Raw genomic sequence first — 12961 nt, 5'->3', positions numbered from 1 at the left:
GGTTGTTCTCCTGAGAACAATTTCTGTGTTTCTTTACTGTCAAGATTCCTTGTCAACCCTTCCCTCTAAGGCCAAAGGATGTATTGTTAGCCTGTTGGTGAAGGTGCTCAATCCCCCACTGACATCCAACCCAAACCTGACAGGAAGACAACTTGTCACCGACACATTCGTGTCGGTAACGCAACGGTATCCAATAAGCTTTCCCCACCTGTATTCATCCCATGTAAAAGAAATCTAATAAAGCCTCAAAAATAGACAAAAATATATGAAGAAAAAGTGTACAAATTTTGAAGGACATTGATGAAAGTAAACATTCAAAACCCTCCAAGCCTTCTAGCATCTTCCTCGCCACATTTCCCTCCCTACCACTCTTTCGAGTTACCTTAATAAAATCTTTGTTTTTTTTTTTTTTTTGTATCCCAAAGAACTTCCTGTTGCTTTTTGTTTATATTACTATAACGTTCTGATCAATCTCTCTCCCTTCCTGTGAGCTGATAGACCACCATTAGGCCACCCCCTGAGAGAGAGAGACGAGCACCAGGTTTCAACATGGCTCGCCGTCTCTTCGCCTGTTTTGGCAGGGGTGCATCTTCGTCTTCATCAAGAAATGAAGTCCATGCAGCACATGGGAAAACCAATGGAGCAGTGGTTGAAGCGACAACACCACCATCATCAGCTGAAGGGCCAATCCTGGTGGAGTTGTTCTCTTCACAGGGATGTGCCACATCGCCGGCGGCTGAGCTGCTGTTGTCCAGGCTGGGGAGAGGGGACTTTCAGCTGGCTGCACCGGTGATTGTGTTGGCTTACCATGTTGACTACTGGGATTACATGGGGTGGAAAGACCCTTATGGCTCAAGCCAATGGACCGTGAGACAGAAGGCTTATGTAGAGTCCTTGAGGCTTGACACCATGTTTACACCGCAGGTTGTGGTTCAAGGCAGGGCTCAGTGTGTGGCTAACGATGAAGATGCTTTGTTATCCACCATTGCTGGTGCACCCAGGTTCCTTGCTCCAACATTCCAGGTTTGTAGTGGTCTCCTTTTGTTCTTTATCTTGTCTTTGTTTGAATGGAGAATTGCATCATTGCATGCTTGAATTGATGAATTTCCAGATCTAGCCATTTGTTACAATTTGTGAAGTTTTTGCTAATTAAGGTCTAGACTCTGGTAAGCAATCATGAATCCATAATGGAAAAATTATAGGCTTCAGGGAAATTAAGGGCTATGTAAGTACTATCTAAAATATTGGAAAACCAATAAATTTTAAGCAATATTTTTATTTTTTTATGCATCAATACATTGTAAAGTCCCTTAACATTGAATAGTTGATGTCAATAAAGGAAAAAAAAATTGGTTTTGCTAAGTTTGGTAAGCAATTAGATCTGGGTGTATATGGAACACATGGTAGGTTTGCCATAGTATCTATATGTTGTCCCTTGTCTCTCACCTTTGCAGACTGAATATATAAATCAAGCTCAAAAATATGGGTAGAAAATGTCCATTTTGCTTCTGCTAAATGCTAATGATGTTGAACTGCAAGACCATCAGCTGTTTGTGGAAAACCATAAGTCTAACCCACAATAAATCCACATTAAATGATTTCACCAACTCTTTCTTTTCTTATACTAAAGCAGGGCCTCATCACCAGATCTTCAGCCTATAGGTCTCTTCACCTTAAAGGAAGATACATGACTATTCAGCCTTCTTTTTTGTTGATATAATACATGAAAAATGTATTTTGTCTATTATGAATAGTCTAGCACATATCATTTCCTGCAATTTATGTTGATCTTCATTGAAACTGAAAGAAATTATCAAGTTAATTACTGCCAGTGGGGAAAGTGATCATCATGCAAATCTATTTTTGTCTGAACAGGCAAATTTCCAAAGGCCTACGTCAGAGTCCTTGCAGGTGACCCTAACAGGAGCTTTGAGGTCTAAGGTAGACAACAATGGTGTCAACATTATGGTGGCGTTATACGAGAACGGATTGGTGAATGACTGCCCTCAAGGAGAGAACAAAGGGAAAGTCCTATCCAATGATTTTGTGGTTAGGAAGCTGGAAAAGCTCTGCACTGTCAAAGACATCTCTGCCAAGAAGACGGTCTCAGGAACTGTTACATTCACCCTATGGGATGGTTTCAATAGCAACAAATGTGCTATTGCTGTCTTTGTTCAAAACAGCTCCCACCAAATTTTCGGTTCACAGAACTTTCAACTGCCAGATGATATGTGAAAAAAATATTGAAAAAATTAATGAAGTATTGTGTTCTGGCTACAATTTTAGGCAATTTATGTACAGGATGTGTTCTTGCTTAGGTATTTGATTTCTTTTCTTTTCCTTGACTTCTTTTCTTCATTTTTCCTTTTGGAATTCCCTTCTTATTCCTGGTTTTATGTTTTAGGAAATGGAGAGAGACATCTGCATACATTATATGATATTCTTTTTAACCTTCCAATGCTTAATCCTTTTATAATTTACCTATGATTACTATCACAGTTGAACTAGTGAAGGCAGTCCTAGCAGCAAAGATTTGCAACCTGCAATTGCCAGAAAATGTTCAACAGGATTGAACTAATTGACTCCACATATATTGCAAAAACAAAGAGTCTTTATATTATCTGTGTAATGTAAAATATATACAATTTTCTACACATTCAGATTGTTGCCATATCTGTGCAAGTTCTTCATCATGGATATGTGGAACATCTTTCTCTCTTTTGCTATACAACCAGAAATTGCTGCACAGATTAACAGGTTTTGACAAGGGGCCAAGACTTCAATGAAATACTCAGTAGGGTCCCCAAGTACTCAAATAGACCACCATCCTTAGAGAGTCTTCTGCTCCTTGGTGTCCCTCACTCCTGGCTCTGGTGAACTTCTTTAATCCATAAAATACACCAGAAATGAGTTTTTCTTGTACCGCAGATGATCCAATTGCTGTCAACTTTGGCTTGAGAGGAGATGGTCCGGATTTGATCTTATGATCTTTGAGCATAATTGCAGATCCCATGGTTACAATAATACTAACACACGCCTTCTTCGTAAGCATCATTTCAAACATCAAGGAACAGAATCAGAAAGGAAACTCTGGGAGAAGGAAAACCTTGAAAGATTTTGAAGTTTTGAGGAATGAGTTTAGTGCCTGAAGCATGGCTTTGCAGTTATAAAAAGACAATGGAGATGCAAGTTGACAGATAGGCATACAAAAACCACTGGCAAAACAAGCAGCTCTTCCGTAGGGAAAGGGATAGGACTCTGTAGACATAGCTTTCCCTTCAAGGTAAAATCTCAGTTCACTTTGAACAGGGAATAGGTAATGTGTCCAATGTGGTGAAACACATACTTCCTTTGGAGGGTGAAAAAAACTGAGTATAGTCCTCTTTCATAATCAATCATGTTAGTCCTTTTCTCAAACCTTCCTCTCTTCTTTCTCTTATTTCCATTGCCTATTGTGCAGTTTCAAGAACCTCGAATTCTTGATTAATTTTGGTTAAGCCTTTCTTAAACTCGTTTCGACAAGAAGAGCTTAAGGCTGCACGACGTTGTGCTTAAGTTACTGAACCCGTGATAGTTCGCAGACAATTATTTTCAATGTAAGCAATAAGGATTGATAAACCCCACCATGAACCTGCTGCAGGTGGTTCTTATCTACTGAAGAAGACTTGTGTTTCCTTAGTGATCAGACCATATGTTTTCGATTGAAAAAAACACTGCACAACTTGGTTTGGTAATGAACTCACCTTTCCTGTAGGAAGAGTAATCTCCAGGATGACATCATTTTAATTGATTTTCCTTTTCAAGCTGACATCAAACAGGGCAACTTGAGTGAGGAATTCTTAGCAATGCAGTGAACATAGACTAAAACGACAACGTCGTTTTTCTTTTCTTGTTTTGTCTGGTGTGTCAACATCCTCCATCTGTCACTCCGTAGGTCACTGAGATCCTACTAATCAGTGACGGAGTCGAGATTTCATATTTATGGGTTAAAATAATATTTATAAAATAATTATATTAAAAAATATATAAAGGTAAAATTATAAAATTTTTAAAAAAATGAAAAAATTATAAATTTTAAACTTTTAAAGAATGGGAGCCCTTCTAGCCCACTTGCTCCGTCTCTTTTGCTCAGTAATTCCCTTTTTAAAAATTATATATTTTTTTAAGACATCAATATGAGTTTTTTTCACCGAACTGATTAACTTAATCATGATTCAAATTTTTTATCATTTGGATATCTGAACCCTCGTAATGTATTATAATAAATTATTGTATTTGAGCATTTGACTTCATAATCATCACGTGATTTCTCTAACTGGCATAGTAAAGCTGGAATCGATTTTCAAAAATTTACAAGAAAATGAAAATTAATTATTTACTTGCCAATTAAGTAAAAAGAAGTTAGTAAGACACTTAACTAATAAATGAAAAGAAAAAAAAAAAGGGAGAGAAAGAGAGAGAGAATGGAAGGGTAGAGGGGTAATGTACAAGGAGGCTGGAGGACTAGCATGGCAGTCCCTTTCAGATATGTAACGAGCACATCATGCGGATAGAGGTAAAGGAAAGAGCCAATTTAGTAGCACTCAGCCTATGTTTAAGGTTGTAATTGCTTTGACAACTGACCCATAGACAAAGTCAAGGAGAATAAGGATATGGCATACCGGCTGCCATGACTTTACTTAGATAAAAAAAAAATATCAATCATTCAATACTCTTGTTTACATCCATAACATTCTATTGTTTTCTCTTACTTAAATAAGTCATAGACAATTTTAAAACAGATTCTCGAAATTAGTTTTCTTGACATGTACCTTAAAAATAGAAAATACATTACAAAACTACACATTGCTCACAATTATAACATTTTCCAGATAAATACTAGACATTAAATCGATAATATCATCCAAATGAATACCGGCTATTAAATCTTTAATATTATTTTTTTTTTTTTTTCAAATTCTAATAATTTAAAACATAAGATTTCAGATATCATTATTTTTTTTTTTTTAAATTACCCATAAAAGGGACTCTTATCTCACTTCTTGTATCTCTCGGAAAAACAGTATATCTCAGTGGGAGTTCTTGGATTGTTGTAACAATCTTTATACGTCGTTATTAAAGGGAAGAATGCGAAGGAAATTTGGCTCATGCCGTTTCAGCTTCGAAGCCTTTCTCCTTTTCGTTTTCAAACTCAGGTTCCATAGTAAAAGTGGTTTGGATGTGACACTCTTAATAGTCTACTAATGTAATGAGGGCTCAGCTAAATACTATACCCAACAACTTGAAGAAGGATGAAAAGACGACTACAACCTTATTCTTTGGTTCATGGCTTCACACCCAAGGAAAGAAAGAAAGAGAATTGCCAAACCAAAAGAAGTGCAAGCAATAATCAATTAAGTTTTGAGGTTCAGCTTCGATTCTGCCATGGAATGGAGAACCGGCTTACGCATACACGGCAATTGGACGAAGAATCATGAGAGGAATGAACACGAGGAAGCAGGATTGCATTGAGCAGTTTCTTTTCTTCAAAGAAAGGAAAATGGTCCTGCAATGCTAGTGTCGTACAAGTAAATTTAGCACTGTTTCGTTTTTATGGTAAGAACAGATGATCATTACAAAACAGAATGAAATATGTAAATCACTTCAAAACAGAGCGAGATTCATGTTTGTCCAAATACAGGCGCAGAGTATGGTACAATCGTAGAGAATTCATTGGCTAGAATTTCAATCAAATATTGCATCAGAAAAAACAGAGGCAATATTGCATCAGAAAAACGAGGCTAAACACCTGCAACATATATATAAGCACTCCAGCCTCGAAAAAAGTAAACCAAATATGATAATGCATTGTGCTTTGCATTTATTTTCATGACAAGAACAAAACCCATTATCTACAAGTAGGACGGCTTTAGCCCAAGATCGGGTACCTTGACCTTTACACTGTTCATATGATGAATAATGGCATGAGAACACACTGTTCTCCTCTACAGGAACTGGACTGTCGACTCATCTCTTCACCATTCCTCCCGAGAGAGGCGCAAATTGAGGGGGTTCAAATGATGCATCTTTTCCACCAAAGAAGAAAATGCACATGCAGCCAAAGCAAACAACACTTTCATGTTGAATCTACCCTTCAACTAGCTGACGTGCCAAATATTTCTCCCTTCGCTCTTTCTGAAAATAGTCAGTTATCATCATATGTAAGTAAAATAAGAAGGAAATAAAGGAAAAACAGCACTGTAGTAGGATGATATAAACAGTGGATTACCCATTCATCAATTACAAGACCTTCCCCAACAACCCGGGGACCTGTGTCTGGGGGTGGTTTCTTGCGTGCTTCGAGAGCAGCCTCAGCTTCAGCCAACTGATGCTTAAGTTTCTCCAATGCCTTCAGAAACAAGAAGAATAGCATCATAAAGCATTGAAGGAGTACCAAAAGGAGATCTGCAGTACAGAAAGCAAAACACTATAAGAACAATTCAATTCTACTTACAGGGTTAGGCCGCTCCACATCTAGAAATACAACCCGCAAAATTCTTTCTACAGTCACTTGATCCCTTTGTTCATCAAACTGTACAAGAGAAGGCATAATCAAAAGTCCTCTATTAGCACCAGTGTCTTTAGTTTAGAAGGAGTTAACATCCACTTAACAGCATAAACATGCAAACCGCTCATGTCCAACAAAAGTACACAATTAAATTAACCCATAACAAGCAAGAACATTAGCATTAAATAAAAAGAAATATGAGGAAACTTTAAATAGTCTAAGGAAAATCTTATGTCTTAAAGGATCTATTGAACACGCCCACACCAGATGACATGGCATCCTACCAATGATCATGTAACAGAGATTTCAGATAAAACCAGTACAATTAAATTTTCTGGCACTTCCCATGAATGCAAACTATTCTATAACTACCTAATCAAAAAGCTATCCAAACCCCACATTTTCCCATTGCAATTTGTGACTAAATTCATACCATGCAGGCAGGTCTAACAAAAACAACTGCTCCAGCAATGGTAAGGATAAAAAAAGGATCATTGTTGTGCATAATAAATGCAAATTCAACAGATAATAGGATCCCAACCAGATTACTCATTAAAGATGTGTTATCTAACCACAATTCCATATGCATGTTGACCATCACACAAACAAGCACAATCAACTACAATACCAACAACTAAACCAGTTTTTCCACTTCAACATTTTCAAATATCTGAAAATTTCCATTCGAATGTATTCATTCATACGAATGAAATGCTAACAGAACAACAGCCTCTATTGAACAAAAACAAGAAACACAAGACGGCAAACTTGCAGCAAGCAAGAGCATTACTGACTTACAAGCTCAGGCAAGTATTCCTCCCCAGCATTCACCTTCAAACTCATTATCTTAAATTTGACTTTACTCTTTAAATCCTTTAAATCCACCTGCAGATCATCATTCTCGGGACGCTCCACAAATTTAAACACTGCCCACAATGAATCACACAGAAACATTGTAGAAACTTAACCAAACAAAGTTATTATAATAAAATCTAAAAAAAAATCGTAAGAGATTTTGTTACCAGTCGCAATAATGCTTTCCCCTGGCGCTAAAATGCCACCGGGCGGACGCATAAAACAACTCTTCGGCGCAGTAGTTTGAAACTAGAAACAACGAACAAACAAAAAAAGTTAATAAATAAATAAATAAAATAAAATAACCAGATAATGCAATGAAATTATCAGATATTATATTATTAACTGCAAATTTTAAATTACATTTCAGAAAATAACCGTAATAACTGTCGCGAGAAGGCTCATTTTAATTGACAGCGAGAACATAAAGAAAATTAGTATTAAGTCATAAAAAAATCATAATACAAATGAAAAAAAAATGTGTAAATTACAGTAAATTTTGAACGTAAAAAACAAGAGAAGTAAATAAAAAAATTAATAATTCGATTCTACCTTGAAAGCTACGTGAGATTTACTCGTGTTCTTCAACCTGATCGCACTTCTCACCTGACTTCCAGGCTTATCTACAATTAAACAAAAAAGAACTAATAATTAAAAGATTATAAAAATTTTAGCTTAAAAATAAGCTGCAAAGTCAACGGCTAAGCAAAGCGGGGGTGTGTCGTACAAGGGAAGTAGAGCTTATTAGTAGGATCAAGCCGAAGCCGGCGCCGAGGAGGGAGAAGCGATCTAGCAACGGAAGAAACGGTTTTGGAGCGCTTAGCGGTAACCGCTTCCGTATGACGGTCGCTGTTGTGGTTGAGGTTTTGAGTGGAGGAAGATGACGAAGAGTTGTTCATCGTAGAGGAACTTAGCCAAAAGGGACAGAGACTAAACAGCTTCCTCTCGGAGCTCCGCTGCTGCTGGTTGGCGATCGCCATGGCTCCGCCGCAGAATTAACCCGTCGACTGTGAAGGTAAAGCAAATCTCTCTATTTTTTGTTGTTCAAAGAAAAAAAAAAACCAAAAAATCCCCGAGGAATTGAATCTTTTGCTTAGTTTTCCTTTGCTTTTCCTTTTATATATATATTTAATACTTATCGTAACTTTTTTTTTTTTGTTTTTTTTGTTTTTGTCTGTTAATTTTGAACATGGGAAAAATGGATTACATTCTAGCCGAATTTAAACGCGGGTCGGATTTCAATTCTATATTTAACGATAATTTATTTCAATTCACATCCGTTGCTGATGCGAGTATACTTAGGTGGCATTCTCGTCATCGAGTTTTAAAATTCAAGGGTACTTTTGGTTTCAAAGTACAAGCTCCTCAAGAGAGAGATGACGGGTACTTTCGTCATTTTATTATTTTTTTTCCTCTATTTTTGGGCTTTTTGGAAGTTCATTAATTACGGATTAATAAAATTAGGTGAAAGGTTAAAAAAAAAATTTAAATGTCAAGGAGGTGCATTTACAAAGGGCGGCCAGGTTTGTTGGAGGGTTAGTTGGGAAGTTAGGAATTAATTAGGTGAATAAATGATTAAATAAATTTTTTTAAATATGAACATTTTCCAAATAAAAACATAGCAAATAAATATAAAAAAAGATATTAGTATTAATCGTGTCAGGTTTTTAAATTTTTAAGTGTTTTTAAAGGTATAACACTTAAAAATATAATTTTTTTTCTTTTATGGCATTCGATTAAAATTTTGTGTTTTATTTTAAATTAAATAAAATTTTACGATTAACAATTAATTTAAATTTTATTTATAATTTTATGTCATGTGATGTTTGTTACGAGTCGAAACTTAAGCTCAATCTCAGATGATTTTAAACTCTTAAAATAAAACCTAAGTAAATTTATAAATTATGGATCCACGTTCTTAATCCAAAACACATATTTGATAGATGATGGAAGATCAATGTTTATATACCTAAGATCCGTCTTATCTCTTACTTATGTGAGATTTATGGTATTTTACCCTACTTAATTATATAATGTCCCGTTGCATTAGCTCTTTACTTAGAGAAGAGAGACTATTACAGTAGTCCATACCTTGACCCTTCCATCTCTCATGAGATTATATAATGTCTCGTTGCATTAGCTCTTTACTTAGAGAAGAGAGACTATTACACTAGTCTATACCTTGACCCTTCTATCTCTCATGAGAGTCCTACATCAGTGAAGATTTAGATCTGCTCCAATACCACTTGTAACGGATTAAAACTGAAGCTCAATCTCATGTGACCTTAAGCTCTTAAAATAGAGTTGAAGTAAACTTATAAATCATGAGTCTACATTCTCAACCCAAAAGATATGCTTAATAGGTAGTGAAAGATCTAATTTATATATCTAATATTCATCTCATCTCTTACTTAATTGAGATCCGTGATATTGCTAATGTGACATATTCATTATTATTAATATTAATACATTATATTATTTTTACTAACACTAGATTTTGTTCTTATTTACATAAAGTCAATGAAACATGGAAAGTGTTTTAATCCTTTGGGGGATTAGTTAAATAAGCTGACTTTTTTTTCTTCGGATTGAGCAATATTTTTATAATTTATTATAGATGGGACATCGCATTTTAATAATCACATAATTCTAACTTAGTATTATTATTTTTTCCTTATCTTATCCGGTCATGTTTGTTGTGATTATTTTAATACATGCTTGTATCATACATTCCTTTGCCTATAAGATTAATAGGTAAATAAATAATAATTAGGTATGTTGTAACATAAGGTTTTTATATATTAATAGTGTTAATAGTGTTTGATTGTGTACCTAAATTCCGACTTAATCTAACTTGTACCAACACAAAAATTGAATGATTCAAAATTTAATTCAAGTGACTATCCAAATTCCAACAATTAAATACTTGTACTAATTTGTGGACCCTTTTCGTAATGAAGCACATTTTTTTACACATAATTAAACCATTGGGTATTTAAATGAAGTCATTTTCACACATAGACAATGGTATGTAAAAGCTCATACACAATGTGGTACAACAATTATTACGTCATTACTAAAAAAGTAGATTCAATTAAATTAAAGAGACGTGATTTCATTTGAACTATTCGGCAAAAATAATGACGAATTCAAAATTTTATATAAAAAATAATTAATAAATAATCATACAAAATTATAAATTAAATTAATAATACGATTCGAAACAAAAATTAATAATTGAAACACTGACGACCACCAACTTGGATCTGCCACTGGGTAAGGGCATTTGTTGTTGGCTAACAGATTAGCCACCAAACACAGATAAGCAATGGGCTTTGTCTGTACTGCAAGGATGGTTCACAATTATTGCAAAAAATAAATATCATGCATGCACTACAAGTTTTTGGATGTTTCCTTTTGATTCAATAATAATACTAATGAATTTCAAGGTTGTTTGTGCATTATCAAAGTATGAACTTGGCTCACATCACATACATCATTGCATGACCAATGTTTTTCTGCTGTATTGTTACTCTTCCTTGTGCACCTAATTGAGGCAATAATTTGTAAAACAAAAGAAAATTTTTTTTTTGAAGCAATATTTTCCCATATTATAGATTTTGATATTTCAAAATTCTCAAAAATTATTTTTGAATATGAACAATTTAATGCCTTACGCTATCATTAGTTAAGATTTCTCTTTGTATAAATACATGTATGTTCGTGTATTTTGTTTTTAAAGACTTTATTAAAAAATATAATTTATCATAACGAAAGAGTTAGATACTTACTTATCTATCGCATTAAAAGGAGTTCATGATGATGATCCGAATACACGACCATTTTATTACTTAAACCCTCATGAAATTATGATGAAATCGAAAATAACAAAACCCTATCTTTTAAATTATTTAGTCAAATATACGTTAACCGAATACGTAAAAATAAAATAATTATGAGAAAGTTTGCATGTGAAATTTTTTGTACCTTGTCCAACAAAAATTGGGGAATAAAATTGAAGTCTGCCTCTTAATTATACCATCCAAATTGAGTCAATTGACCAAGTGGATTAACCTAAGCTTTAAATGTTGATACCCTGCAAAAGTTAGGGTTTATATTAATGGAAACATATTAATGTCTTGCATTGAACAGTTTCTGTTTTGGTGGAATAGTCGACCCACACATTTATTTCTTTATCCTATTCTTGGTCCTGTCAGAAAGACTGGAAACTTCTTGGACCAAGAAAAATTATTTGAAGACCAAACATGTTAGAGGTCAAGGACCATATTTAATAAATAATTCCTTATAGAATAAATTGAATCTTGTTTCTTTTGGTTGGACTATCTCAGATTTTTTCATATTATTTTATACAAAAAAAATTGATAATTTTTGTATTTTATTACTAAATATAGTATATTAACTAGTTTTTTTTTATACGAGACGAGTATTGTAAGTGACGAAATGACTTTATTGAGATGATTTATTAAGATTTAATTTTTTGTCGCTTTGAATTTTTTTTCCGCCCACTGGAATTTGAATGTAGAACAAACTGATCATTTGTTTTTGACGTATTGACATTTTTCTTTGTTTTTGACAACAATATGACACTAGCTAGCTTAGCCTCTAATCAAAATTCTATGATTTCCTCTCTTAGATTTGTCCATTTCCAACAGCACAAAAAAAGAGTACAAGACATAACAACTAACCCCTATAAAACACTCAAATATTTGTAGGCCCAGAATCTCTTGAAAAACATATCATCTTTTCAAACATGACAAAACAAGGAAGTTACCCTTAACAGATAATTGTAAGAACTTAATTGGGTCCCCAGCAGATCAGATGGATGAGAGCCTCAGCCTTCTCTTCTTCCCTCTTTCTCTTCCACGTCCCATCATCACTACCATTCAATCTCTCCCTTTGATTGATCCCACCATCTTCCCCCCTACCATTGTTAACTCTTTCTGCCACACCACCACTCCCTTTCTGCTGCATGGACTTGAATGCCACCTCAAACTTGCACACTCTTTCATTACTACCCATCTCTCAGATACTCTCAAGGACCACAAAAAGCAAGATTTCAATCTGGGTTTTTCTTCTAATATTTTTCCAGGGTATTTCTTGAATGAATTGAATGTTCTTTGTTGGGGGTTTTATATACGTGTTACATGTCATCTGGGCTTATGTACTTGTATAAAGGTTTGGAGAAAAACAAGGCCAGTTTCTACTTTTCTGGTTCTAGTAACTCCCTGGGAGAAAGGAACACTGACATAGGAAGTGGTTTTGTGAAGAAACTGAGGATGAATTCAGTGGTTTTGGGATTCCAGTCTCAGATTTATGGGTGGTTGTTTTGAATTCAATGGGTGAATTCAAACCCTCGAAGATATAAAAGAGTTTAACATATTTTATTGGGAATATGCTAAGGAGTCTTTTTCAAAGTATATTTTAAAGTTAATTAATATCCTATTTATAGTAATAGTTTTTTACTAAATGTAATAATTAATCATTAATGTGATGATTTTTAATACCATAATTTAAGATAAACCTTTTAAACATATTTAT

At 34.5% G+C, this 12961-nt stretch overlaps 2 protein-coding genes across 3 annotated transcripts; one reads left to right on the top strand and one right to left on the bottom strand.

The window, feature by feature from the left end:
• The first annotated feature begins 273 nt into the window (after window positions 1-273).
• LOC18593812 (membrane lipoprotein lipid attachment site-like protein, putative (DUF1223)) lies at window positions 274-2458 on the top strand. Its single transcript, XM_007021189.3, has 2 exons — window positions 274-1023; window positions 1876-2458. Exons 1-2 carry the CDS (start codon window positions 550-552, stop codon window positions 2233-2235), a joined length of 834 nt encoding a protein of 277 aa, XP_007021251.1. The 5' UTR covers window positions 274-549; the 3' UTR covers window positions 2236-2458.
• Window positions 2459-5690: 3232 nt separating this feature from the next.
• On the bottom strand, window positions 5691-8581 carry LOC18593809 (vesicle-associated protein 4-1-like). Of its 2 annotated transcripts, none has more exons than XM_088808487.1 (7): window positions 8130-8581; window positions 7955-8046; window positions 7570-7651; window positions 7346-7473; window positions 6494-6571; window positions 6269-6388; window positions 5691-6174 (listed from the first exon to the last, which is right to left on the bottom strand). In XM_088808487.1, the coding sequence occupies exons 1-7, from the start codon at window positions 8380-8382 to the stop codon at window positions 6127-6129; spliced, it is 801 nt and encodes a 266-aa protein (XP_088664613.1). In that variant the 5' UTR covers window positions 8383-8581; the 3' UTR covers window positions 5691-6126. The 2 variants fall into 2 exon arrangements, with proteins under 2 accessions (XP_088664613.1, XP_007021247.2); XM_007021185.3 differs by having other exon boundaries at window positions 7955-8025; window positions 8130-8579.
• Window positions 8582-12961: the final 4380 nt, after the last annotated feature.

Source organism: Theobroma cacao, chromosome 7 (assembly GCF_053813885.1).
Source record: "Theobroma cacao isolate CCN51 chromosome 7, ASM5381388v1, whole genome shotgun sequence".
Classification (NCBI taxonomy): domain Eukaryota; kingdom Viridiplantae; phylum Streptophyta; class Magnoliopsida; order Malvales; family Malvaceae; genus Theobroma; species Theobroma cacao.
Note: the sequence above shows the minus strand (reverse complement) of the source record. Positions and strands in the feature narration are given on the sequence as shown.